The following is a 25,551-nucleotide window of genomic DNA, read 5'->3' as shown; positions in this document are numbered from 1 at the left end:
GTACCAGGTGGCCCCTCTGCCCTTTGCCACCTCTCCCTAGCTCTGAAGCTGGAGTCTGTTGGTCACTGCGCTTGTCCTGTTTTCCTCTTATCCTGGGCCTGCACTGCCCTTTGCATGACCTCTCTGTTCCTTAGCAAAGTGGGTGAACGGCCCCTGCACTGCGGTTTTGGATTTTCATTGACCCCGCTCCCAAAAAGAGCAACTCTGCTCTGACCTTGTTTGAGAATAAGGAAAATACAGGCTGACTTTTCTCCTTCTAACGTTAGACAGCAGGAAGTAATTCTGGTGGTGCTGCCAGGAGCTGGGTCAGTCCAGGGACAGTGAGGAGGACAGGCCTCCATCTCACCCAGCCTCCCTGACTCCGAAGGAGAGCCAGTTAGGAGTGTGAGTGCCGCACTGCCAGACAGAGGGGAAATAACTTGGCCGTTTGAGAGAGTGAGTGGGAAAACAGAAGCCCTGGTGAAAGACTCTTTCTCACTCAGAACCTGGCCTCTATAAGATGGCCATGCAGCCCATCCACTCCGCCCCCCCCCCCCCCCGCAAACCCTCGCACTCCCTGCCCCGGGCCATAGGAAACAGGATGTGGCTCCCAATTCTCCGCAATAGAATTCTACTTTTTTTTTTTTTTTTAAGATTTTTTTAAATTTATTTGATGGAGAGAAAGAGACAGGGGGAGCAGGAGAAGGAGATGCAGGCTCCCCATTGAGCAGGGAGCCCAGTGTGGGGCTGGATCCTAGGACCCTGGGATCATGACCTGAGTCGAAGGCAGACACTTAACCCACTGAACCACCCAGGCACCCCAGTGGAATTCAACTTTTTAAGTGAAAGAAAGCACTGCAGAGTACTTTCTTGAATGACTGGGTTCAAAGCGATTTAAAATAAGTTAGGGTTTGCTTTAATATGCCCTAGTGTTTGGGAGAAAGTGAAATATTTTAGATATTTTCTTTCATTTTTTAAGGGAGAGGATCCCTCTCCCCACCCATCAAGAGAAACAAAACTCCAAAATGTTCTTTTTGTATATTTTCTGGCTGATGATTGATCAGAGGAAGTACACTGTTCTCAGGGTGTATATCAAAGTACCGCCAAAGGGGGCACCATTGTGGTAGAGATGGGCCATGAACTCTTTACAATAAGCGTTTAGTTGAGGGTCATTTCCAACTACTTGCAGAACCTACAACATACGGGACATATAAGGCATATGTGTGTTGTAGACTCAGTAATTTCTCTGTGTGTGTGTGTGTTTAATATATATATATATGTGTATATATATACACGATCTTAACCACAACCCCAGCCAGGTGCTCTGAGTCCTCAGTTCTGCAGCTCTACGGCTGAGGCTTGGGTGGGTTATGTTCCTTGCATAAGTGTGTACAATCTGTTAGTTTCCCAGGTTTGTCACCCCTGTTCTTATTACTGGATCATCCGGTCTCTTAAGTTCAAGGTTTTGACTGATAGAGAATGGGATACTGATCTCTTGAGTGAACATTATTTTCCTGTCCCTTAATATTAGGAAAAGAAAGGCAGGAGCGTTGCTCTTTGCCCCCTCATTGTTGGCGGGGGGCGTTGGGGGAAGTACCCACTCACCAGAACCTGGCCCTTTCTTCCCCCCATCAGCAAGACGAGGAGAGGCCTCAGTGCCGAGCAGGTCATGTGGTCAGGGCTCCCGTCAATGCCAAGGTGGCCCAGCCATTCAGTAATTAGGTCTCTGGGAGGATTTTAACCTCAGCCGAATTAGAGGCCAAGGATGCTCTCGGCCCCTGTCTCCATGTCACCATGGGCAAATGGGCAGTGAGCTGGGACTCCCATTTCCTCCTCCTGTCTCTACACATGGCCAGACTCCACGCACATGGGCCAACCATCTCCTTCAACACAATTCCTCTCCTTTCTCTTCCCACCATGCTCACCCCCGCTCCCCTGCCCTACCCAATGATACAGTTTCCCGCAGGAGTTTCTGGAGAAACACGGGGATAACCTCATTCCTGTAAAAGAGGGTTGGTCTTTTTCTTTTCCCATGCTCTTTCAATAGGAAGATTCTACACAGGCAAAGAAGTGCTTGACGGTGATCATTAGAAAAATCGTAACTGCTTCTGGGCGTTAATACAAGTCTGATGAATCACTGACCTCTACCTCTGAAACGAATAATATCTTATATTAATATCTTAATTAATTGAATTTAAATTTTAAAATTAAATAAATAAATAAAACGAATAAATACATTTAAAAAATAAAAAGAAAAATCTTAAGTGCCTGTCATTGGAAAGAGACATGAGGTTCCTTGGCCCAGAACACTTGTGCTCCAGATGAAGACCAGAGGCCTGGTGAGGTAAACTGGCTTAGCCAGGGTCCCAGGCTCCTCATTGCTAGATCCAACCTAGAACCCTTGCCTTCTGCTTTTACTCCAAAGCTTATAGTCCCTCCTGCTATTTTATGAGACACCAGTTCTGATTCTTGGTGGGTTGTCAGGCACTGTTCTTTGTTGTTGTTTTTTTTTTAAAGATTTACTTATTTATTTTTGAGAGAGAGAGCAGCAGCACAGGCTGGGGGTGGGGGGCAGAGGGACAGGGTGACAGACAGAGAGTCTCTAGCAGACTCCTCGTTGAGTGTGGAGGCCAACGTGGGTCTCCATCTCATGACCCGAAGGTCATGACGTGAGCTGAAACCAAGAGCCTAACGCTCAACCGACTGTGTAACCCAAGCGCCCTAGACACTTTTGTTTTTTAAGAAATGACAAAGCTATTTGTGTGTGTGTGTGTGTTCTAAATGAAATAATAATAATAGAAAGCAAATATCAGAAACTACTTCAAATTAACTGAATTTGCTAGTAGTAATGTGACTTTGGACTTTGTTAAAATCAAAGCAAAAAGTGCTGCACAGATTTTTTAAATTAACCTTTTTTGTGTGGTCTCCTTGGAGATAATGGTCCCGTTGACTCTTCCTCTAGCATATCTAACCCAAATATTTATGAAATAATACCCTTTAAGAACACTACACTATTCGGTTCCACAGAGGTTGAACTTCAAATTTCTACCTCCAGCCCTAAAGGTAGAGAGATTCCTGTTGTTTAAGCCTGGTGATGACCAGACTTGCCGGGACCTTGTCAACGCAGCGATGGTAATGGTCGCAACAGCAGCAAACATATGTACAGGTTATGATGTAACTGGCTCAGTGCTAAGTATTTCACATGAGTTCATTCACTGAATCATCACAGCAGACTTTTGAGAGAAATCCTAACAATATCACCATCAGCAACCAGGGAAACTGAGGCACGGAGAAGTTAAATAATCTGCCCAAAGTCACACAGTTAAGAGATAGAGCCCAATGTAGAGAAGAAGGGTCGTTCTGGGCAAGTGCAAATTCGAAAGCTCAAACTACATTTAGGGAGTCCCAGGTTACCGAAAACTTTTAGCCAGACTGGTTATAATGATTAATGTGATAATCTTTCAGGCGTGTTTAATTCCTCAAACATAATTAAATATATAAGCCAAGAAACTCCAGGAAGATAAAGTGTTTGGTGAGACTGGTTTTAGATCCGGGGCTTCCCACTGTAAGCACCAAACATGAACTTCTATCTCTCCAGGCCAGCCCTGGGGGAATCAGTATGATTAATCTTGGGCATTTTTTGAAAGAGACAGAACTAAATTCCCAGCAGCAGAGATGCAAACAATAAAGTTATATAAATGTGCTTTAAACCTGTTAGACCAATCGGGAAACAGTCAAGTGGTGTGCAACCAAGGGGAAGGGTTTTTACTTTTAATTAAACGTGTAATTAAGCATATTGATTCTTTGGTCACACTAACTTAAATAAGAGCCAATGAATCTTTCTTTGAAGATTGGTTTTAAGGAAGCATTATTTTCTCTTCAAACAATACCATTTGAAGAAGACATGAGATACGCTCCAGCTTTGTGGTCCTGCCCATCTTGGCCCAACCTTTGGATGCAGAGTTATTCTCCTGGATATCTCTGAAGGTCCCTTCCCACCGGAAGAGATGGCCGAAGGAGGGCTCTGTACCGCGGTTCGTCCTGCCGAACTCTGAGCACACCCTCCTCCTAGAGATGCCACTGCCTTGTTTTAGGCGTCAGTATTGGGGAATGGAATGTACAGTTTATCAAACCTGGATCTCATGTTTAAATTGGGTGTGATTTCTTTTATTTAGCACCTTCTAATTAATAGTTGAGCACTTTATAAAAAGAAAGCACTTCCTTCTAGTTGCAAGCAGGAAAAAAAAAAAAGCTTTCATTTGCATTTCTCCTGAATATTTAACAGCTCCCTGTCTTAATTTGTTTTTGTTTTCATGTTCTCAATACTGATTTTTCTACCTAGAAAAGCACCGTGTGGAATTCGTCTGTTTCTTCATGCGGGTTAACCTTGTTCTCTTCAGGTTATTCCTCAGGCCAGCCTGTTAGTCCATGAGGCTTCTTTCCCACAGTCTCTTCTTAGAGGGTGTCACGTTTGTGCCTCCACGGATTTGGCTGGTGGGCCTGAAAAAGAAAGCGTATTCAACACTGTCTCCTCTCCAGACCTCCCTCTCTGTCCCTCACAAGCACAGATTGGAAAGTAGCCATTTCACACACTTGTCCGGAACTCACATCTGATAACCATGGGGGCGTTCATTCGTTCATCAAGCGTCTGGGGGCAGGAAGGGTGCTCTGGCTAGAGATGACTCAGGCCCGCGGGACACTGGAGACCGCCAGAGTGGAGGAAGCCGGGGGCCATGAAGGACACGCAAGAAGGTGTCTAGAGTGTCCACCCTGTTACTACTGTTTTTCACAGTCCACAGGGCGGCCGGGGTGACCGCAAGCATAGCCGGGTGCATCTACTTCTATGTTAAATAATTTAAAAGCTTGAACTTAGCTTAGAAATTTGGGGAGGAAAAAAATAGGAATAATTCAGTCCTTTAAAATCACGAAATAAGATGAGAAACTGCTTTGACCTGGGCCGAAGGGGAGAGTGGTGCATCTGTGAGTGGCCTCTTGTATTTGAATTTTAAATAACGTGCCCACCATTGTGTTCTGCGTGACAAGGACAGCTTTCAAGCCTGCAGTCTGTGTGGAGGGCCTGCGGGCCGGCCCAGGCAAGCTGGCTCCCGGGATCCGCTCATGTTACTCCACAGCACTCCACAGGAGGGCGACGGAGAGCACAAAGTGAATTCCCTCCTGCTCTGAGCAGAGCGGGACGGCGGGGAGGGCCACCGGAGTTCCCCTAAGGCCGCTGAGGGTGATATGCCAAGCTGCCAGTGGAACACACCGGAAAGGCATGCTATATAGTTGTGAAGTAATTATTTATGATGCTGGACAATTTCTTGGAACTCTTAACAAGAACATGCATGCCCAACTCGTGACTCATAGCTAAAGTCCACCGTTCATTTCTACCATGGTGTGGACTTCCTCCCCTGCTCATTGCCGTGGCGTCTCTCACCAGCTCTCCCCTGCTCTGGGCCTCTCTGGCACAGGGTTTATCTTTTAGGAAATAGTGCCTTTCTAGAGGGAGATAAGTGCGCGTCTGGGTTTGAACTTAGTCCCTAAGTTTCCAAGTCCTTAGGTTGATAACAAACATACACATACACCCTGTTCTTATTAATTGGAGAGCAAAGTGCAAAAGTAATTTTGAAATCACCAGTTAGAAAATTTGCTTAACCAAGTTCACTTTACCAAGTAAGAGTCTTTCTCGTATCTATAAAATGTACTCCTCCTTACCGAGCCGACCTTGATTTTGCTCTCCTCCAGCTTGCATTTTCTGCCTCATCGAGACAGCTTACCTCAGTGTCCCCCAATGTGTAGTGTGCTCAACCCCAGCCTTCGTTTTTCACCCTTTCCTGCCTCCCTGAACTGTCTTCCCAGAGTGATTTCCTCTCCCTTCCTAGAAGCCCAGCTCAGGCTCCCTTATTACAACATACCTTCCAGAGATGACTCTCACCAAGGTCCTTCTCTTCTCCGATTCCTTTTGGTCTCGTGTGTGATATTATACATAAACTGTGCAAAAATGCTTTTATGCGTGTAACTCCCATACATTGCCTGAACTGTGTGCTGTTGGTGACAGTGGCTTTGAACCCCATTTTGCCGAATAAAGTTCTAGACCTACTCTGTGATTGGTTGATCCCTGTGTTGGCTAATGGAACCGATTTTCTTCTTCTTTCATTGGTCGTTTTTTAGAAAATGGAAGTTTGCTTTTTCTTTGGATTGTCTTTTTATCTGTGGGTTCCTCTCTCTCGTGTGGCAGGTCAAAAAAATTCCAGTCATTTATTGAGAGCTGCTTGGTAAAGAATCACAGCCAGCGACCAGCAACAGAACAATTGATGAAGCATCCATTTATACGAGACCAACCTAACGAACGACAGGTCCGCATTCAACTCAAGGACCATATCGACAGAACAAAGAAGAAGCGAGGAGAGAAAGGTTAGAAACACATTTGTATCTCAGCAAAGGAAACAAAAGAGGGAGCATGGCATGGGCTCTCGGTATATTTGGAGGTGGCCGTGGGGTTTCAGGTGGACCTGCGTTATTCTTTCGTGTGAAGGGCTGCCTCTGGACTCGCAGCCTGTAGGCATCGGTGGATGGAGTGAGACTGTGAAATGGAATCTTCATGAAAGGGCGGAACTGTAAGGAATATTCCCTTTTCCAGGCACTGACAAAAAGTCATGTTGAGTAATACTATGAAGTGCTTTAGTATGACAAGTGATTTTCTTAGTTCAAATGAATATTCATGTTGTAAAAACTAAAAATTGACATAAGACTACCTAAAAAAAAACACTTAGTTGACATTTTTCTATACCGGCAGTCTTCAACATATAAGTTTTTGTGCTCCGAGGCTTATTTCAAATTTATTTCAGAAATCAGAACAAAAAGAAAAAAAAAAGTTAGAATGAATTTTCTTAGAGTCACAGGGTTGCCAGACTTGGTATAGGGAACATTCATGGAACCTTGAGCTAGAACATCATTTAATGCACTTCTTTATTTTATAGAGTCAAAACTCTTATCTTTTATGTCTCTATCTGTTGTACCACACTGTCTCCTCAGTGTGTCAGTGGAAAGGTCATGAGGCAAACTTGGAGCCCTAGGACTGTATCTTGGTTGTTTGAATAGAGACTCAGACCTCCTTATCTAGCAACCTGACTACAGAGAAAGCTCACGTGGTCTGGAGCAGGTTTGACACCTTGGTGGGTAGGAAATATGGAAGGTTGAGTTATGGGGAGGAAAGGGAAAGATCCAGATGACAGACAGGGTGCGTGGAGGCAGGAGGAGCAGCGGGGAAGGGGGAAGGAGGGATGACACTGAGGAGATATTATCGGGCTGACGAGGTGAGCACTGAGCATGTGCAGAGTGAAGGGGAAAAGGGAAGGCCAGGCACCAAGGGTGCGAGGCACATGGCCATGTGCTTTTTCTCACTTCTGTCCTGGACACCGTTCTCTGTCCTTTCTAAGCCAGATGGAGCACCAGAGGGTGGTGGGCAGCACGGGATGGAGGGCACTCTCCTTTTATTTGAATTTCCCTTCTTTGCTTCTGCAGTTGCTGTCTGTAATGTGGCGAGGTGGGAGCAGGTGTGTGGGGTGGGCGGTGAGCAGTGTGAGGCAAGACTGGGCAGACGTGAGGGCAGCAGGGGGCCAAACACGAGGAGAAACCCTCAGTGAAGGTTCAAGGGAAGAGTTTCTTCCTGGCCGCCAGCCTCAGGAACTCAGGGAAATATGCAATCAGGTTCGACTCAGGAGATTATAAGGCTAAGCCAAAAAGGAGGCCCATCACCTGAACTAATAAAATAGTGTATGTCAACTATACTTTAATTAAAAAAAAAATTAACACCGTTAAATGTTTGGGGACCAAAGTATTTTTACTTCAAGTACTAAGTAGAAAATGAAGCTTCATTGGCTATTTTGATTGAACGTAAAATTTTTACAGCCCTGGAAAAAAAAATACATAAATAAAAATCCCAAACAAAACAAAAAATGAAAATAAAGGAGCCCCATCTCCAGTTAGTCGTGGGCAGAGAGGGATGAGTGTCTGATGGAAGTTGCTGGGAGGGGAATTGGAGGAACCGGGAAGAACCAGGCATGAGAGAAGTAGGTAAGTCAAGATCAAAATATTCCAGCACTGGGGTGCCTGGAGGGCGTGGTCGGTTAAGTGCCTGACTCTTGATTTCAGCTCAGGCCATGATCTCAGGGTCATTAGATCGAGCCCTGTGTCGGGCTCCATGCTGAGTGCTGAGGGTGGGGTCTCCTTGACTGAGGGTGAGAGTCCACTTGAGACTCTCCCTCTCCCTCTGCCCCTGCTCCTCCCACCCCTGCTCCTCCCACCCCTCCAAAAAAAAAAAAAATTCCAGGGCTGATTTTTCATCAAACACGCCACCATTAAAGGCTGACTTCTCTATTCTCTAAAAGGGAAGTTTCTTTTTCCATGGGCCTTTTGCTTCCAGATTCAAATTCTGAGTTCACATTCTACCTCTACCCCCGAATAGTTAAGTGAACTTCATCCCAGTTTTCTCAACTTTAAAATAAGAGAGGGGATATGATAGTAATCAGTATCGCCTGGCAGTGTCGTAGATTAAATGAGAGAAGGCATTAAAATGTTTAATACAATGTCTGGCATATACACATACTCAATAAATATTAGCTATTCTTATATAAACAGTTCTTTATTGACCTATAATTTTTCAGCACAATTCAGAGTACTTTCTGAGAACGCAAGACCTCTTTGCCTTTGACCTGTGAGTAGTATGGGTAAAGCTTGTGCCTTGGGTTGTTTTCATATTTAGGGGGCACAGATGCTAGAATGTGACTCAGAACTCCCCGTTCTATGACAATAGACTATTTTTAATGTGTTCCTTCTCTGCAGAGTAGAAGAGTAAGATTCTCGATAGGAGATGAACTCAGGAGTGCCCTGGTAATGAGAGGGACCTAATTCTGTTTAGGTTTAGAGCCATCAGAAGCCTTCTTTTTTGTCTGCTCCCCAGAAAGAGTGTCAGTCGAATGAGGTCTCATTCCATTTGCTCAGTTTTATCTAATGACTTTATTTATTTCTTTTAATACTTTTTCTCTTTCTTAGTAGCTCTAAGACCAGCTTTTGGTACAATCAAACAATTTTAATGAGAATTGATTTATGATTTTTTAACCTGATATTATTTTTTCCTTAAGATATGTGGACATATGCAAATTTATGCCAATAATATAAAAACAATAAGACTGAATTCTGGTGAAGTATTACAATTGAAGGGGCTGCCAAATGAAGATTTTACCCTGGATAGTAGAAATATAGGATTAATTGTGTGCTTCTTTCCCTTGCTAGGATTTCCTTTGCTAGATAAAATTTCTGCATTTTCCTTCAAATTCTCTATTGATTCAGGAAAGTTTGGAATAGTCAACTCTCGGTGTGGAATATCGAAACACTTTATGAAGGTCTTTTACACATTGGTGAAATAATACTCAAAAAATAAGAGGCCCGAAAACTTCACGCATATTTAAACACTTGAAGCTAACTTGTGATTTTGAAAAATATACTTGAAGTCAATGTGCTTTGGGCTCCTTTTCACTATCCCTTTCCTGGCTGCAGAGGAGGGAAGGCAGTGTTTAGGTCTTATCATTGGTGCTGCCACCTGGTGGTAACACCACCAAATTGCAATTTTAGTTCCTTTTTAGGGCTGCACCAATGCCTTTAAAGCTGTAATTACTAACCCACAACTATGAAAGGATCATAGTAATGTGACACCCTCCCTTGCTTAAAATTGAAAGCTCCTCGAAAATTCCCCATTGCCCACAGAAAAGTCCTCAGCAAGGTATATATAAGGATGAAGTCATATCAGACATGCTGGGCTTACTCATTCCGACGGCTTTTCTCACGGCCAGACATCTAGCCATTTACAACTCATTGTGAACATGTCATGGCCTGTACCACTGTCAGCCCACTCGCGTGGTTATGTTGCTTAGAATGCCCTTTCCCACCACTTTCAGCTGCCATCTGCCTGGAACAGGGCCACCAACATTGCAAGCAAGGCCTAGCTCATTTCCTCCTCAAAAAACTTTGCTGGGCCCTTCCCCCACTATGACAAATGGATCTTGCTCTTTTCTCTGATATCTCACTGCTCTTTTTATGAACTCCTATTTAGCATGTAATATGTAGGAGAGAGCACTAGTTTTAAAGTTGAAAAAGTTCTGGATGGAATTCTAAAATCCAAATCCCAGATCGAGCAACCAGTTTTTACTAAAAAGTCATTGGTCCTATCACTTACCCTCTTGTAATAGTATCTTTGCTTGAAAAGTGGGTAGTGTGTTAAAGGATTGTGAAGCCAAATAAATGAGAGAACATAAGTTAGGTATCTAGCGGGTGACTAGCATGGGAGACACCCCAGAAAGAATAATTTAATAATCACGGCGGATCTAATGACCTGCTTGTCCATCTTGCCCATTAGATTCTGATCTCCTCCAAAGCAAAGATTTAATCTTATTCATTATTACGTGTTAACTTGCTTAACATGTTACTGAATTAAATGAATGTCCCCAGTAGGTCATTTAACTCTATATTTCTAATAGCATGCACTGTCAAATTTCTTTCTGGTGATATCTAAAGACTTAATAGTGGGCCAATGAAGATTGGTTTAGGTAGTCCTCTAATGGGAATTAACACAAACTGAACAATTATTTTTCAGTTCCTTGTCGTATGAACAGCAGGCATTAGGGACAGATATCTAGAGTCAGCTGGGACAGTCTTTTATGTGAATTTCATGTACTTGAATCCCGTTCACCTCGTGGAAACTGTTAGATCACAAGTCAGGAGGCCCGGAGCCTGTCCCAAGTCAGCATTAATGGTAACTCTTTGGACCTCAGATCACTTATATATAAAGCAAGGGAGGTAGTATTGACTGAGCTGTAGCATCTTCTTGTACACTAACATTCTGTGAGTCTCTCTTTAGATGAGACCGAGTACGAGTACAGCGGAAGTGAGGAAGAAGAGGAGGAGAATGACTCAGGAGAGCCCAGGTAGGAGAGCAGAAGCCAAGTCTTATTTTCACGTTCTGGATTGTGCTTGTGTGGAACACACTTCCTTTTGATTTATTGGTTCATTTTTAAGAATCCAGCAAGGTGGTCTTATTTAATTTATTGCCCATGAACATAGTCATTAATTTGGGAAAATGTCCCCAGGCAGACTCTTATAAAAATGTGGAAATCAGCGTATTCTTTATCTTGTCCCCTAAGATTTATGGTCTCTATCCTAAGACCTTGTTTCCTCACATACAGAACATGTGGAATGGGTAGGAGGCAATTATCTGGATAATGCAAGACTCAAAGGTCCTAAAACTACGACATTCGGGAGAGCTAAGTGGTATTTTTGGACTCGAATTATTCAGTTCATTACTTCATACCTTTGAAAAGCCCATGTAGGCAGCCGCTGTCCTTGTTGCATGTCTTGGTATTTTCACCACAAGCTAATCTGAGAGGAAATGATTTCCAGGAATTCAAATCACACTCGAGAGGGGAACCCTAAATAGAAAATTTCTTGCTCACTCCAGTTGTCACATATTGGACTCCCAGGATCAATGTCGCTTTATCGTTATGATCCGTGCATTTCGAATTTCACTTGACATTGATTCCGACTTCCTTCCAGTCTGTTTATGAATAAATAAGGTTAGTGTGGTCACATTGCCAGGATTTCTCTTCCATGAGAGAGGTCAGCTGGTGGCAGTTTGGTGAGTTGAGATGCACAGGCATATGCACCATGGTCAGTGACCTACACTTGGGAAGTGAGATTTATTGGGGAAAATGCACAAGCAGGAGGCTCACTGGGGGAATGGGTCCCCATCCGCTAGCCATCCAAGGAGGAGACTCTGGTCGTCCGGGAGGAGTCATTCCCGTACTACTGAGGCAAAGCTGCCTGCCCAGAAAGGGGGCCAGCTCAGTCATTGCTGCTGGAACAAGCTGGTTGGTGGGTTCTTTTTCTGAGTGAACTCAGATCTACGAAGCTGAATTATTGCTCAACTACTAGAAGGGGGAGGGACATACAGGGCCATCCAGTGTTTCTCTACACCTGCTTACAGGCATTTTCAAGGTCACAGACTGAAGGAGTATTTTTCCTTCCATCTGATGCTTTACACATTGGCTGCCCCCAGTTTAGCTCCATAAAGACAATGTTTGTCAAGTAGTGACATAGAAAATGAACATTCTTACAAAGGCAGAGGACCAAATTCCCTGCTCTCAGAGAAGTTGCGTGCTACTCTTCTTTTTCCAGAGCCCATCCAGATGTCATGTCAGTCCTACTGATCACCCTCTACAGAACCGAGAAGCCCTGTTTTAACTAGTACTTGCCAAAGGGCATGTTAGGAGTCACTTAGCGGGCCGGCCAAACTATGACTTAACACTTTGATAATTGTAACATGTCATTATATCACATTGAAGATTATGTTCCAAGTCCTGTCTTATGGACTCATATAATTAATCTTCATGAAATCCTGGAAGTAGAAAGGGACAGTGGTTATCTCATTTTAGAAATGGGGTAAGAGCCCGAAGATGGCGCCCAAGCCACACACCAAGTTAATGATTGAGCCACTACGAGAGCTCCAATCGCCTGACATTGATTCAGCACGGGTTTATATTAATGGAGCCTCCTGGTGTGCGTGGTTCCCCGTGTGCTGCCATCAGTCCACAGAGCTTGTGGCATGGGTACATGAGCACTGTCACTTGGGGTTTGTTTGAGTGTTCTACACAAAAGCTGGAAGTTTTAGAGGACATATGCTCGTGGAATCCAAGAACTGTCTGTAGGACCTCAAGAACGAAGCCTTTTTATGTCATTTTGGGCATAGACAGCAGTCACACAGCACAGTGGTTACACTCTCCGACCCAGAATGAGCCCTTTGTCAACTGCCACCAAACCTGCTCCCCCGCGCCATTTGCCTCCCCAGTTGGCGTCACCACCACTGTCCAGGCGCCAAGACAAAACCTGCAAGTCATCGCTCGCTCCACACACCGCACCCATGAACAGGCTTCATGAACTCCGCCACCTTTGCTTTTCTCTGGCTCCATCCCCGTGCCCTGCCCCACCCCACAGAGCCACTGCAGGAACAGCCCAGCTGGTGGCCTTGCTTGACCTCTGCCCTCTGCAGACAGTTGTCCCTCAGCAGCCAAACACATCCCATCACGTCGGTCTCCTGACTATAACTTTTCTGTGCAGGGTTTCCATGCCACGTGCCTCCCTGGGGCTGCCCAGGGTCCCTGGCCTCCTCCCAGGCCACCTCTCTCCTTCACTCTGCTCTGGGAAGTCCTCAGAGAGGCCCCACATGTTCCCACCACAAGCCTCTTTACATTTGCTTTCCTCTCTGCCAGCAAGGTTCCTCCCCTATCTCTTCGTGGGACCGACTCTTCATCCTTTGAGTCTCAGTTCATCTGGTACCTTCTCAGGGAGGTCTCCCCCGATCACCCCATCCAAAGCACAACCCTTCATCCCCACCCCAGCCTCCTGCCACTGTCACTCTTAAACTATCACATCCTCTAAAGAGCCTGTTCGTGTATGAAATTGTGTTATTTGTAGTCATTTGTCTAATTATTTGTCTGTCTCTCTTTCCCACAAGAAGATAACAAGAGAGAGAGTTTGTTTAGCTCCTACTCTCTTCACGAGAGCCCATTACAGAGCCTGGGACCTAGAAGTGGCTCACTAGTTATTGAATGAATTTGTTTCAGGTACAAGTTGCCAGAAAGGTTAGAAGGGCTAGGTTTTCGTGAACAAATAGGAGACTGCCCCACCTCCCTGTTAGGCTGCTGGGCACAACCGAAGACTAACTTTGAGTTGTTCACATGCAGTGAGATGTAAACAGGGCAGCCCTGGACCACTAGGAAGTAGGTAGAGTGTCTTTATGGTGTTTTCTGTCCTCCTTCTTTCTCTCTCTCTCTCTCTCTCTCTCACACACACACACACACACACACACACACGTGCACAAATGGGCATGATGCACAACTACCATTTTACAGATGAGAAAACCGAGACCCATGGTGCTTCACCGGAATCTAGGGATCTGTGAGCTTGAGTTGAAGTCCTGGCTACACTGTCTGTTCCAGGGCCAAACCGTGTCACATCACTTTAACCGTGATGCCGTGAAACCGGCCCTAACACTCAGACTTTGGCAGGCATGGGTTCACATTCTACTCTGCGGTCACCTTGACTCAGATGTTTTCCCTCCCTTGCTTATCACGTCTTCACAGGAGCACCTGCCTTTTGCCTCCCAGGGTCGGGTGCAAGGGGTCACAGAAGTGGTGCAGGGACGGGGATGTCCTCTTAGTAGAACACGTTCCCTTGCTGCTCCCCGTTGTTCCTTTCACTTGGTGGCTTTGTTCCTGTCCTTCTTGAACGTGCAGATTCAGCTGATCCAGGCCCTAGGGCTCGCACACTCAGTAAAACCGGTAGAAGCAGATCTTTACATGTCCCAAGGGTGAGCGAGCCGTGTGGATGGTGCTGGAGAGAGGTGACATCTCTCTGGGGATGGGGACAGCATGTGTCTGCCCACAGTCACACTGAAAAGGAGGCGGCGCACTACTCTGTTGTTCCTTGACTTGGTTTCTCTGGGGCTGATTATCGTAACAGAGGGTCTGAGAGCTCCGGCGGGGTGTGTGGCTCCCGTCCCCGCCTCGAGGCGACCTGCTTGCCTGGCTGGTCTCCCCCAGCACCAGGGCACCGAGGGTCCTCGCCCCCCCGCGGGACCCCCACCTTTCTCCCTCTCCCGCCCGCAGCTCCATCCTGAACCTGCCGGGGGAGTCCACGCTGCGGCGGGACTTCCTGAGGCTCCAGCTGGCCAACAAGGAGCGCTCAGAGGCCCTGCGGCGGCAGCAGCTGGAGCAGCAGCAGCGGGAGAACGAGGAGCACAAGCGGCAGCTGCTGGCCGAGCGCCAGAAGCGCATAGAGGAGCAGAAGGAGCAGCGCCGGCGGCTGGAGGAGGTGAGGGCCCCCCCACCCCGGGGCCGCCGCGGGAGCCCATGCCTCCCGGCCGCGTCAACTAAAGGGCATCCGGGGAGGTCCTGGGGTCCCTGCCTTGTGTGGGGCCACGGCCCACCGGGAACACACACCTTAACGTGCAAAGGGGGAGGAGGCCTGAGCGCTCTTACAAAGGAAGGAAGTCCCTTGCTTGGCACAGGGCGGCCATGGGACCTTGGTGGGACCTGACCTTGGTGTGGTCACCTCACGGGTAAAGGCCTCCACCCCTTCAGGTCTTACTCAGATATCACCTCCTCCGGGCAGCTTCCTGGAGCACCTTGCTTAAAATTGCTCCCCTCCCTCCAGCACGTCGCGTTTCCCTTCCCTGCTTCATTATTCTTATGGAGCTCTTACCACACTCCCTGTGCACCTTCCTGTGTCTTACACTGTGGTGTAAGTGCCTGAGGACAGAGGCTTTTGTCTCTCTTATCCCTGACGCGTCTCTGCATCGTGAATCTCTAGTGCCTAGAACAGGGCCGCACACACAGCTGGTGCCTTGGGGACACTGGTGGACTGGACGTACTCATACAGGAATACATGAGTCCGTGACTGAGGTCATGTGTCATGTCAACCAGACCACAACGACTGGGCAGGCAAGTGAGGAGTCAAGTATGGAAAAGCAGGGTCTGCCTTAGCTACTCCTCTGGACATTGGGGAAAGCATGTCCCAAGGCCAGCCATGCACCCTTGGGTCCTCCAACTGGAGGGCCCCCCTGGCCTTCACTGGCGGGTGCTGCTGCCATCTGTGTGGACAAGCATAGCCCTGGCCACCCTTGTCCTGGCTGAGGCCCTCACCCCTGGGGCTGTAGAGATGTTTGTTAAAGCTGCCTTCCTTTGTTGGATAAATCAAAGCCTCTACACAATTAGGCAGCTGAGAGCATCACTCGGGAAAGTGGGATGCAGACGAGAGGTAAACCAATGGCCTGGGAACAGGGTAGCCATTTTACAGCGCGCCCAGATGCCATCTTGCTCCGCGTTAACGGTCTAGGGCGATTCACTGGCTTTGTCGGGTGCCGCTGCCCTTGGAGGCTGGTGGATTGCGGGCACCAGGGGCAGACTGCTTTTTAACTGGCCCATCCAGGTCCAGCGTCCCTGGTTGAAATCAGTGAGGGCCTCCGTTCCAGTTTGCAGTAAAATCCCATCAACCTCATATCTCCTCATAGGGAGACCAGCAACAGTAAGACCCAACAGTTGCAATTATTAGTGACTTCTGGGTGCCTGCTCCTGGGTGAGGTTCTTTGCTTATACCCAGGATCTTATCTACTATCATTCTCTCTTTGCATATAGCCATTGCCCCTCATGCAGAACCTGTACAAACCCCACTTAACACACAGGAAACCGAATTTCAGGGAGGGGAAGTAATTAGCCCCATGTCCCAGGGCCAGTGCGTGCACCGTGTTCACACCCAGGTCTATCTGATCTCAATGTCCACACAAGCCCCAAGAAGGCAAGTATAGATAAATAAGTAATCAAAGCCTTGAACTGCGGTCCTCAGAATTGTACCTCGTGGGCTTCTGCAAGCAGCAGTAGGCAAGCGAAACAGTTTCCAATTTAAGTTTATAAGTGTCGTATTGTCAGGGCGAAGAATGCTCAGTGCATGGGAAATTTGAAGTTCACCATCTTCTTTTGTGAGAGTGACACTGTAGTTGACACAGTCCCCGTAGTGCTGTGGGGCAGAGACCTTCAAAGGCCCAGGCAGAGGCAGCGTGAAGGGAGGCAGCTCTCAGAAGTAAGGCTTAGAGGGCAGCGGTGCCCCTGCCCACCCACCTCTGGTTCGTCTCCTGGGCACAAGTTGAAATTCCTCGCGGCTGCGTCCTGGTGTCCTCCGCAGCCAGCCACGCCAGCTGGGGCTCCTGGAACGAGCCCTCCACCTAGAGCTGCGCCATATCCTCCAGTTCTGAGAACCAGATTCTTCCGCTGGTTGGACCCCCACATTTATTCCTTTAGACTCTGACCACACCTCTCTCCTCACCTAAGCAGTGTCCTGTCAGGCTCTGCCCCACATCCTGCCTTTCCTGCTTCGTTCCTTGTGGTTTGTTCCATCCAAGAGTATTTCTGAAGGTCACCACCTGCCTGGAGCTTCACACCCTGAAAACCCTGACCATTTGCCTTAGTTAGTGCGCTCCTTGCTTAGCGATGTGTTACCCTTACTTTCAAGTTAAAGGCACTTACCATGTAAATCCTAGAAAATGCCTACTGTCATCCCACAGAACATTTCAGATACTCAAGAATGTAAATATGCCTGTGCATGCACACACGCTTATGTGCATTCCTTCTTTTTCTTTTTTCTTTTTTTCTTTCTAAATTTTAACATAAGAACTTTTGGCCCTTGAGCCAAGATCATCAACTAATGCAAAGTCTTTTCAGGGGATGCATTGCATGTTTTGTTTTGTTTTGTTTTCATCTATATTTTCGTCCCTTCTTACCTGATATGATTTATTTGGGCTTTATGTTTCCTCATCAAGCTGCTAAAATAACAATTTCTAACGCTGTCCAAAGCACCTACCCTATGACAGTTACTCTGTTCCACACTTTACCTGAATCGTCTCATTTAATCCTCACAATAAACCATCGTCTCAGAATAATGCAGCTGAGTCTCAGAGAGGTTAATGACTTGCTAGAGGTCACACAGCTTAGGGGAAAAACGGGTTTCAAGCCCAGGCGATGGGACTCCAGAGCCCACTGTCACTGCCTCCAGCCTGCCTCTCGGCTGATAAGCCAGTCATGTTTTCCCATATTCTCTACCTGGCCTCCGCCTCTGCGGTCTTTTCCTCTGAGAACTTGAGCATTTTTGAGCAAGAGCAAACAAGCAGCCCCCAGCAGGTGCTCTTCTTTGAGATGGGTTCTGGCTCTCGTGCCCCCCATCGAGCTGCAGCCAAGGCCTCCTCGTGTCTCTTCTGTGGCACTCTCTGGAGTTTCTATCTTGGGGGCGAGTCAGCGTTCAGACTGAGCCGGGCATGTGCATTCACGGGGACATACCCGCTGAGTCCCCACTTGCACCAAAGGCAACAGCACGCCCAAGGGCACTTTGCTTTATGAACCAACGTGCATGAGCCCCAGCTTCTCATGGGAAGCAGGGACCCTTGTGACCACCGGGCATGAAGACATTATCCTGGCTTTATCTGTTGACCCTCATCTTGCTCCTATCGCCCACTAGGACGAGGAAGAAACACTAAATGCTGCGATGGCTGTAAATTCTGAACCCCTAAGTAATAACTGTCCCTGCCACCAGGGACTCCTCTCCAGCATCCTGCCACTGCTGGGTCCCCATCCGTGTGTGCTGCCCCGGCCCGCGGGGATCACTTGTGTTTATGGTCTCCAGAGGAGGAACTTGACCTACCCCACTCATGGCGGCAGTTGAAGCCCCCAGTCAGACTTGCACATTTAGCTTCCCTGTGGGTACCTAGCAGGTAGGCGTCCTGTGAAAACCATTTACATTCTCCAGGAAAGGCCCATGAGACACCCCTTTGGTGATGCAGGGCTGTGTAGGTTGTAGCCTTTGTCTTCCCCAGCGATCTCAGATGTCCCCTCCTACTGGAGGTCCGGTTTCTAAGGAAGCCCTGCATGGCCTTTGCTATTTATGAATAACCCTGTGGATTTAGGTAGGTTCTGAATCAGTGTCTATATATTCTTAGGAGGACTTTGTATACCGGATATAGCCATTTATCAGCTACATGAAAAGGACATGGCTTCAGACCAATGAAATGTTGGGCACAAGACTTTCAGCTTTTGACCACTGATAAAGTACAGTTTATAAACAAGGTCCAGGAAATTGATTAAACCTCGCTAAGGTGAATGAGTCCATCTACAGTGAGGACAGTACAAAGAAGGCCTCTTTTATTTTGATTTAGTTCAATAAAAATTTCAATCACTTGACCTATACAAAGTTCCTCTTGTTTTAGTCTCCCTCACAGAGTTAGGGTCCAAGAACCAGGGCAGGGTGCAGGAGAGGAAGCCAAGAATCAGTGAGGCGTTTACCCTGGTCATTGTTTCAGACAAACCTCGGCCAGAAGATTTGTGGTGATGCTTAACTGTGCTCAAGAGTTTGGGGATGATTTTAGTGATTTATACATTTTTTTTTTCAACTCTCTGAGAGCATTCTATGCCTTCATTTGGAGGAGAATATCTTTAAGTCACAGGAATAATCAAATTGATCCCACGGGCACCAAGGTGCTCAATGGTGGTAACTTTTATTCTTCAGAGAATTGTGCTAAGTTTTTCAAGCTGCCTGCATCTCATTTGGTGCCTTTCAAGACCGTCATAACATCGGCCAGTTATAGAAACAGCCAGTCCTAGCCCAAAGACACTATCCTGCTTTGGTTCTATTATCTGAAAAAATTTTTAAAGAAATACAATAGTATCTTCTTGGCCAGTCAGAGTGGAGCACTAATATAAAAAATGAGAGCCTAGCAGTCTCAATGTAGGTGAATTCCCTATAAGCCTCTAACTTTTTTATCATGAGTGGCTGGGCTTTCAAGGACACTGGGTTCAACTGCCTTTTAAAAAGGGCACAGTAAAGGGGCGCCTGGGTGGCTCAGCCTTTAAGCATCTGCCTTCAGCTCCGGTCATGATCCAAGGCGGGGATGGAACCCCACTCAGCAGGAAGTCTGCTTCCCCCTTTCCAACTCCTCCTGCCTGTGTTCACACTCTCACTGTCTCTCTCTTTCTCTGTCAAATAAATACATAAAATCTTTTTTAAAAAGATTTATTAAAAAAATAAAAAGGGCACAGTAGAATTAAAACATTTTTCCTCTTCCTAAAGGCAGTCATTCAGCAAATGTCATGAATTCATACCTCCACTATGCTGGACACTAGGAATCCAGTCTGTCCTGGTGCTCACCAGATCTGTGTGGGAAACAGGCACTGGGCCAATAGTTGACCCAAATAGCCATTCATTATCATTGCCAGGTTGCTGTTGTAGAGAGGAATGGCGAGCTAAGGAACGAGTTTGGGGAGGGTGCAGGGCAGAGAAAGCAGCCCGGCCTGGCTGGGAGGTCTGCCGGGGATTCCAGCTGAAGGGTGGGGCACACAGAGATGCTAGGCAGGGAGGCCAAGGCACAGTCCTGTTGGGCTTCACAGGCCAAGTTAAGGATTCTTAAATTTTTTCCTGAGACTAACGGGAAACCGTTGATGCGCCTTAACCACGGGAATGCAATCAGATGTGCATTATTAAAAGGGAACTCTGGCTGCTGCAAGGTTGAGTGACTGGAAGAAGCAAGGGTGGGTGAGAGAGCCCCATTGGTGCAGGCCAGAGAAGGTGGTGTTCTCATGGATGGCGGTGGAAGGAGGAATTGAGAGAAGTGGGCACATTTGGAAGGCATGCAGCCTGTAGAAGGTGCAGAATGTGCCTGTGATAGCTGATTGGATGTTGGAGACGGAAGAGAATGAGCAGTCACAGAAAGTCCCCGATGTGGACTGCGGCATCCGGGTGGGGGACCAGGTTTGGGAGCAGGAGGATAAGATCAGTTCAGAAGGCAGTGAAATTAAGATGCCCACGAGGTGGCCAGTGGTGATGCCAAAGATGCAGTTGGATTATGTGGAGAGAGCCAGGGAAGGGAGAGCAAGGATGGGATTGAAGGGAAATTACTGACTTCTCGTACTGGAAATATACATTGAGAAGAGAGGAGAGTGTGGGCCTGAACCCCGAGAACATAGAACAGGAGAGTCAAAGCCAGGAAAGAAGACTGATACACACCAGGAGAATTCGGTATTTGTACGAAGAAAATCAAATATTCCAGCATAAGGAACAACTTAAAGGGGCCGGCTTTGCAGAATGCTGCCCAAAGGTCGAATGAGATGACATCACCCATTAGCTTCAATGGCAAAGACCTTATGTAAAAAGTTTTGGTGCCGTGCTCTCTAAAAGTGCACTCATTTCCTGTTTGGGAGAAAGAGAATCAATCTGCTGAGCAAGTAAGATCTGAATTTGGGCTGCGAAGACATCGCTTTGGACCCGAGGGCTGCCGTGCACCTCCTGCATGCCGTGGCTGCTCTCTGAGTCTCCCCAACCGCGCCCCTGGGGCTCTGCGGAGAGGCCCCCCGACAAAGCCTGTTCCCACCACTGAAGTCGAGCTGGGCATTAACCAGCAGCATTTCCCTTCCAGTACTGTCATGAGGATTAAATGAGTTGGTTCACGGAAAACCCTAGAATGGGATTAACACGTAGAACACACTCAATAAATATTAGTATTATTATTATTGGAGTGTGTGCCTTTGGCTGAAGTCAGAGGTATAATTTCCAAAAGTTTAAACTCTTTTACATGCAGTAGTAAAACCCTCTTGAATTTATTAAAATAAATGTACCAACAGGTAAGCTTTTATTTATGTCTTGGGAAGAATATTTGTTACAGTAGTAGAAATTCATTTACATCATTAAGAAGAAAAAAAAGTCAGCGGTTTTTAAATGACTGGATGACACATTGATGCAGAGGCAAAGTATGCCAGCTTTGAAGCTGCAGAAACCAAGGTGTAGTTCATGCTATGTGGCCTTGAGCAGATTACTTACCCTCTCTGAACCTCAGCTTCTTTATATACACAATCAACAGACTTTACCTTGTAGGATTGTTGTAAGACGTAAAGGAAATCATGAATACGGAAGGCTTGACACAATCCTGACACAAGAATGATTGATATCGTTAGATGAGTGTGTTTTTGTTATTTTGGAATGGGGATGATTTCAAAGTGGTTGTTAGGGCTTTCTATAGAAATAGTGTTTCCCATTGTCTGCCTTCCTTAATTCTCTAATGCACCTTCTCCATTTACGTAACACATAGACTTTTCCATCCCTTTTCGAGGTCTCTTTTCTGAGTGGACCCCTCTCATGGTGTTCTGCTGGGTGTCGGTCTGCTGGTGACTTATCAGCAGTCCTGGCCTCGCAGGCGCAGGGAGGCAACCCATTCTCCATTCTTCTGGACATACCTCCTGTAGGAGGATCGACAGCAGCTGCCTGGGGAAGTCGGGAAGTCTCTTACAAGCCAAGCCTCACGGTACCTTCCGCTGGAGACACTCTGCTCTGGGACGTATTCTCTTACCAGTAGTTCTCGCTGTCATTTCCCACACTGTATAACTGCGATCCCCCCCCCCCCCCCCCGGCCATCAAGGAGTTACATCAAATCTTATGTCCTCCCAGCACCTAGCCAAACTCATTAGAAGACAGAGATCTTGTCCTGTCTCAGTAGTGAGCTTCGGGGCCTCCGGGACGCTGTGCCTTAGGATGAACCCTTTTGCTGAGAAGGTAGCGGCAAGGGAGTGAGAGCTACGGTAATAAACTGCCTGGGCTTGAATCCGGCTCTGCCACTTGCCGCCTTGGCGATCCTGGGTGAGACATGGCTTCTTTCCACCTCAGGTGGCCTGTTTCCAAGAGGGGATCGTGACCGTTTCAAGGATTAAATGAGTTAATACCCAGAAAGTACTTGGAACATTCCCTGGCACTGAGTAGGTACCTAAATCAATTCAAGAAGAGAGTTGCACAGGACGGGAAGAATCTTTGTACCCCACGATCTGCGTTGTGGTTGCTCCCCTGAGTCATCTTTTCGGGGTGCTCGCAGTTGAAGGGAGTGTGAGCAAGCTCAGTGCACAGAAGCAGGAGACAGGGAAGTCAGGGTGACTTTTCACCTGGGCTACGTTCCCACCCACTAGACCGTACTCCCCAGCTGGAAGAAAGTACCATGAGCAAGAATAACTCCCCCATTCAGGGCCTGGGGTGTTAATTCATTGGTGCTGCTGAGAAATGGCCTGTAATTCACTTAGTCATTAGCTGTAGGCATCCTAATGTGTCTTGTGAGCGGCCCTTTATCTCCGGATGTCGTTTAGCATCAGCATGAAGACTGAACGCTGGCTAGCTGCGCTTTTGTTCTTTTATTTCGATAACTGAGCCGAAATTACAAAACAGCTGGGAGCCAGGCGGGAGAACTGGATGCCTGTGGTCCCAGGCAGGGCCTGCCCACGGGCTTCTGACCATGGTCTGTGGCCCGCACGCGTGTGAGACCCGCTGGTGCTTCAGGAGTCCATGTGCTCTGCACAGCTGTGTGCGACGCCGGTCCTCAGTGTGTCCCAGAAGGGCTCTTTGTTCTCACAGACCCGCCATGCTGCTCGGTCACTCAGACCTGTGATGGGAGGGGTGTTCTGGGAGGGGAAGAAGGGAGTCTGAAATTCCTGTGTGGCAGCTTCAAATGTTACTACTTTTCAAAGTCCTTTTTCCCAGATCCCTTCCTACATTTCTGAGGAATGGGGAAGATATGCTAGTATTTCATATTAGAGTGTGTCATACTGGAAAAAAGCCAGCGTCGGGCAGTTCCTACCCCTCAGTGGCTCTACAGCACCTTGGAAGGAGGGTGGAGTTGGCTTTTCAGTGACAGCATGGAATGGGCATTACAGGCCTTCCAGTATCTAGTCTTTGTGGAACCTCTTTTACTACATCTGGCCTGCATCTCTGTGTTTTACCATCTATATTCTTGGTTCCCCCTAACCATAGAACTTTGACAATAGTTTCACACAGAAAGGATTATTTCATATGACTTTTAGATTGAACTGTTTTCATTTCTGGTCTTGTTTTCTTCGGTGAGCAGTTTTGTAGAATCATAGAGGGTGGGAAACATGGGGGACCTCAAAAGTGATCTAAGCCAATTCTTCTCTCAAAGCAGGGATCCCTTTGACAATAGTCCTCAGATAGTCGTTTAACTGGTTTCGCATATAATCTCTGCTTATATGCTTAGAGCCTTGAGGAAGCATATTCTGTACTTGAGCAGCTCCTAATGTTAGAAAATTTATCATATTATCGTTTCAAGTCCTTGTGATATTCTTGCGTTGACGCAAGCTATGCCAAAGGAAACTTGAATCGCCTTCCACATCAGTTCCAGAAATGTCTGTGGCAATGAGGATGTTCTTCCCAGCTGTCACCAGTCCCATCAACCTTTCCATGTATGATACAATTTAGTATCTTTGGTACTGTCTCACACATTGTGTTAATAAACTGGTCCACAAGGGGCTTGTTTTCATAGGACCCCATCTGAGAGTCTCCTGTTAAGGGTTCCAAATGATGGCAGAAGGAATCTGGAGTTACAACCGCCCTTGACTTTTGCAGTAACCTACAAAGTCATAGGTGCTTGGGATGTCATTCTGGCTTCCCCATATGATATCCAGGAAAACCCCAGTAGCCTCTCCCCCGGGGTAAAACTGCAGCCCAGACATAATCAGGAGCTTGATCACACCCACAGAAGAGGCAGGACCAGAAGCCTTCATTAAGCCTTCTCTTGGCTCGGTCTGGTTAGAACTTTCTTTCCTTGTGCTACTTGCATGAAAAGCAGCTTCGCACACAGGTACTCAGACAACGCTTAGCCATAGGGCTGCCTACTGATCAGAAGTTGGCCTGGGAGCCCAAAGGAAGAGCGTCACTTAAGCAGTTAACTTTCCAGGAAATCTCCAAATGGATAAGTTGGACAGTTTGACTTTAGTAGGATAAAGTAAGTGCAAAGAATGGGGCTCTCTGGTGTGTTGTGCTTTCTCACTAGCTCTCTGAAAATTGAGATGAAAAGAGGGGGAAAAGATGAGAAGAAGGGAAAATGGCCACTTGAAAAAGCATAAGACAACATCTTTCACTTCGTGTATGTAGATGTTTCTGCCAGCTTCTTTCGAATCCTAGAGGCAGCATTCAAGAGCCAGATACAGAGTATTGTCCTGGCTTTGCACTTAGCGCGTGAACTTGGGCAAGATAGTGACGTGTGTGTGCACCACGGTTTCCTCACCTGTCAGAGGGGGATGGAGACAGCGTGCCTGCCCACGGGGTTGTGGTGAGAATTCGCGAGTTAATACGTGTGGAGGGTTCGGGGCGAGGCCTGGCATCATGGGGATCACCACGTAGGTTTTGGTCAGAATCCTAGTGTGAGTTGCAAGGAACCATGCCCTCGCCCTGCAAGTGTTTGGTTTGCCATGGTCTTTCCAAAGCTGAAACTTGAGCAGATGTTAAAATGGGTGAATGGAAGGCCCAAGGGCTTGCACACCTCTCATTACAGCTGCTATAAAGCTTGTACGGAACAATCCTATTTAAGTGAGAGGCATGTGTGCTGTGCTGTAGATTCAAAAGACCACAGTGGGTCCTTTCATTCTGGGTGTCTTTGAACAGAGAGCTTCTTTGTGGAGGGGATGGTTGGAGGGACTTGCCAAGGAGCCCAACTGGATCCTGTGCCAGCTGCTGGCCTGTTCTCTGGAAGCCAACTCAGGCCTTCCACAGTCACTGGGGTCCGCCACTTCCAGGAGGTCACACAGATTGAAAAGCAAGTGGAGCTGTCCAAAAGCAAACCAGATTTCTGCTCTATTTCACTTCTTGTTCTGAATTGTTAGTTAGATTTTTGCCGGCACACCCTTGCTTCGACTCAGATGAACAGACTTGTGTGATCCCCTAATCTGCTCCGGGGCTGAAGTTTGGGTTAAGGTGACTTATTCAAGGTCATGCAACATTTGCTCATGTTAAACAAATAGTTATTGAGTCTGTGGTCTAAATGTTGGTTTTGGTGGCAGAGCAGAACCGGCACCTGGTCTTCCTCTTTCTGATCCAGTGTTCCTTCCCCAAGCCCTAGAGCCTCTCTTACCTTTCCCCTCCTCTCCCAGTGACATGTCA

The 25,551-nt window shown here is 47.0% G+C and overlaps 1 protein-coding gene across 3 annotated transcripts in view; it reads left to right on the top strand.

Annotated features, from left to right (window-relative positions):
• TNIK (TRAF2 and NCK interacting kinase) overlaps positions 1-25,551 on the top strand; it is a 376,499-nt gene that overhangs the window by 273,889 nt on the left and 77,059 nt on the right. For all 3 annotated transcript variants that reach the window (XM_080809121.1, XM_080809120.1, XM_080809119.1), the window contains exons 10-12: positions 6,218-6,393; positions 10,895-10,961; positions 14,697-14,901. In XM_080809121.1, coding sequence (XP_080665247.1) covers positions 6,218-6,393; positions 10,895-10,961; positions 14,697-14,901 — 448 coding nt within the window. The remainder of the gene's footprint in view (positions 1-6,217; positions 6,394-10,894; positions 10,962-14,696; positions 14,902-25,551) is intronic.

The sequence above is a fragment of the Martes martes genome (assembly GCF_963455335.1).
Source record: "Martes martes genome assembly, chromosome: 1".
Classification (NCBI taxonomy): Eukaryota; Metazoa; Chordata; class Mammalia; order Carnivora; family Mustelidae; genus Martes; species Martes martes.
Note: the sequence above shows the minus strand (reverse complement) of the source record. Positions and strands in the feature narration are given on the sequence as shown.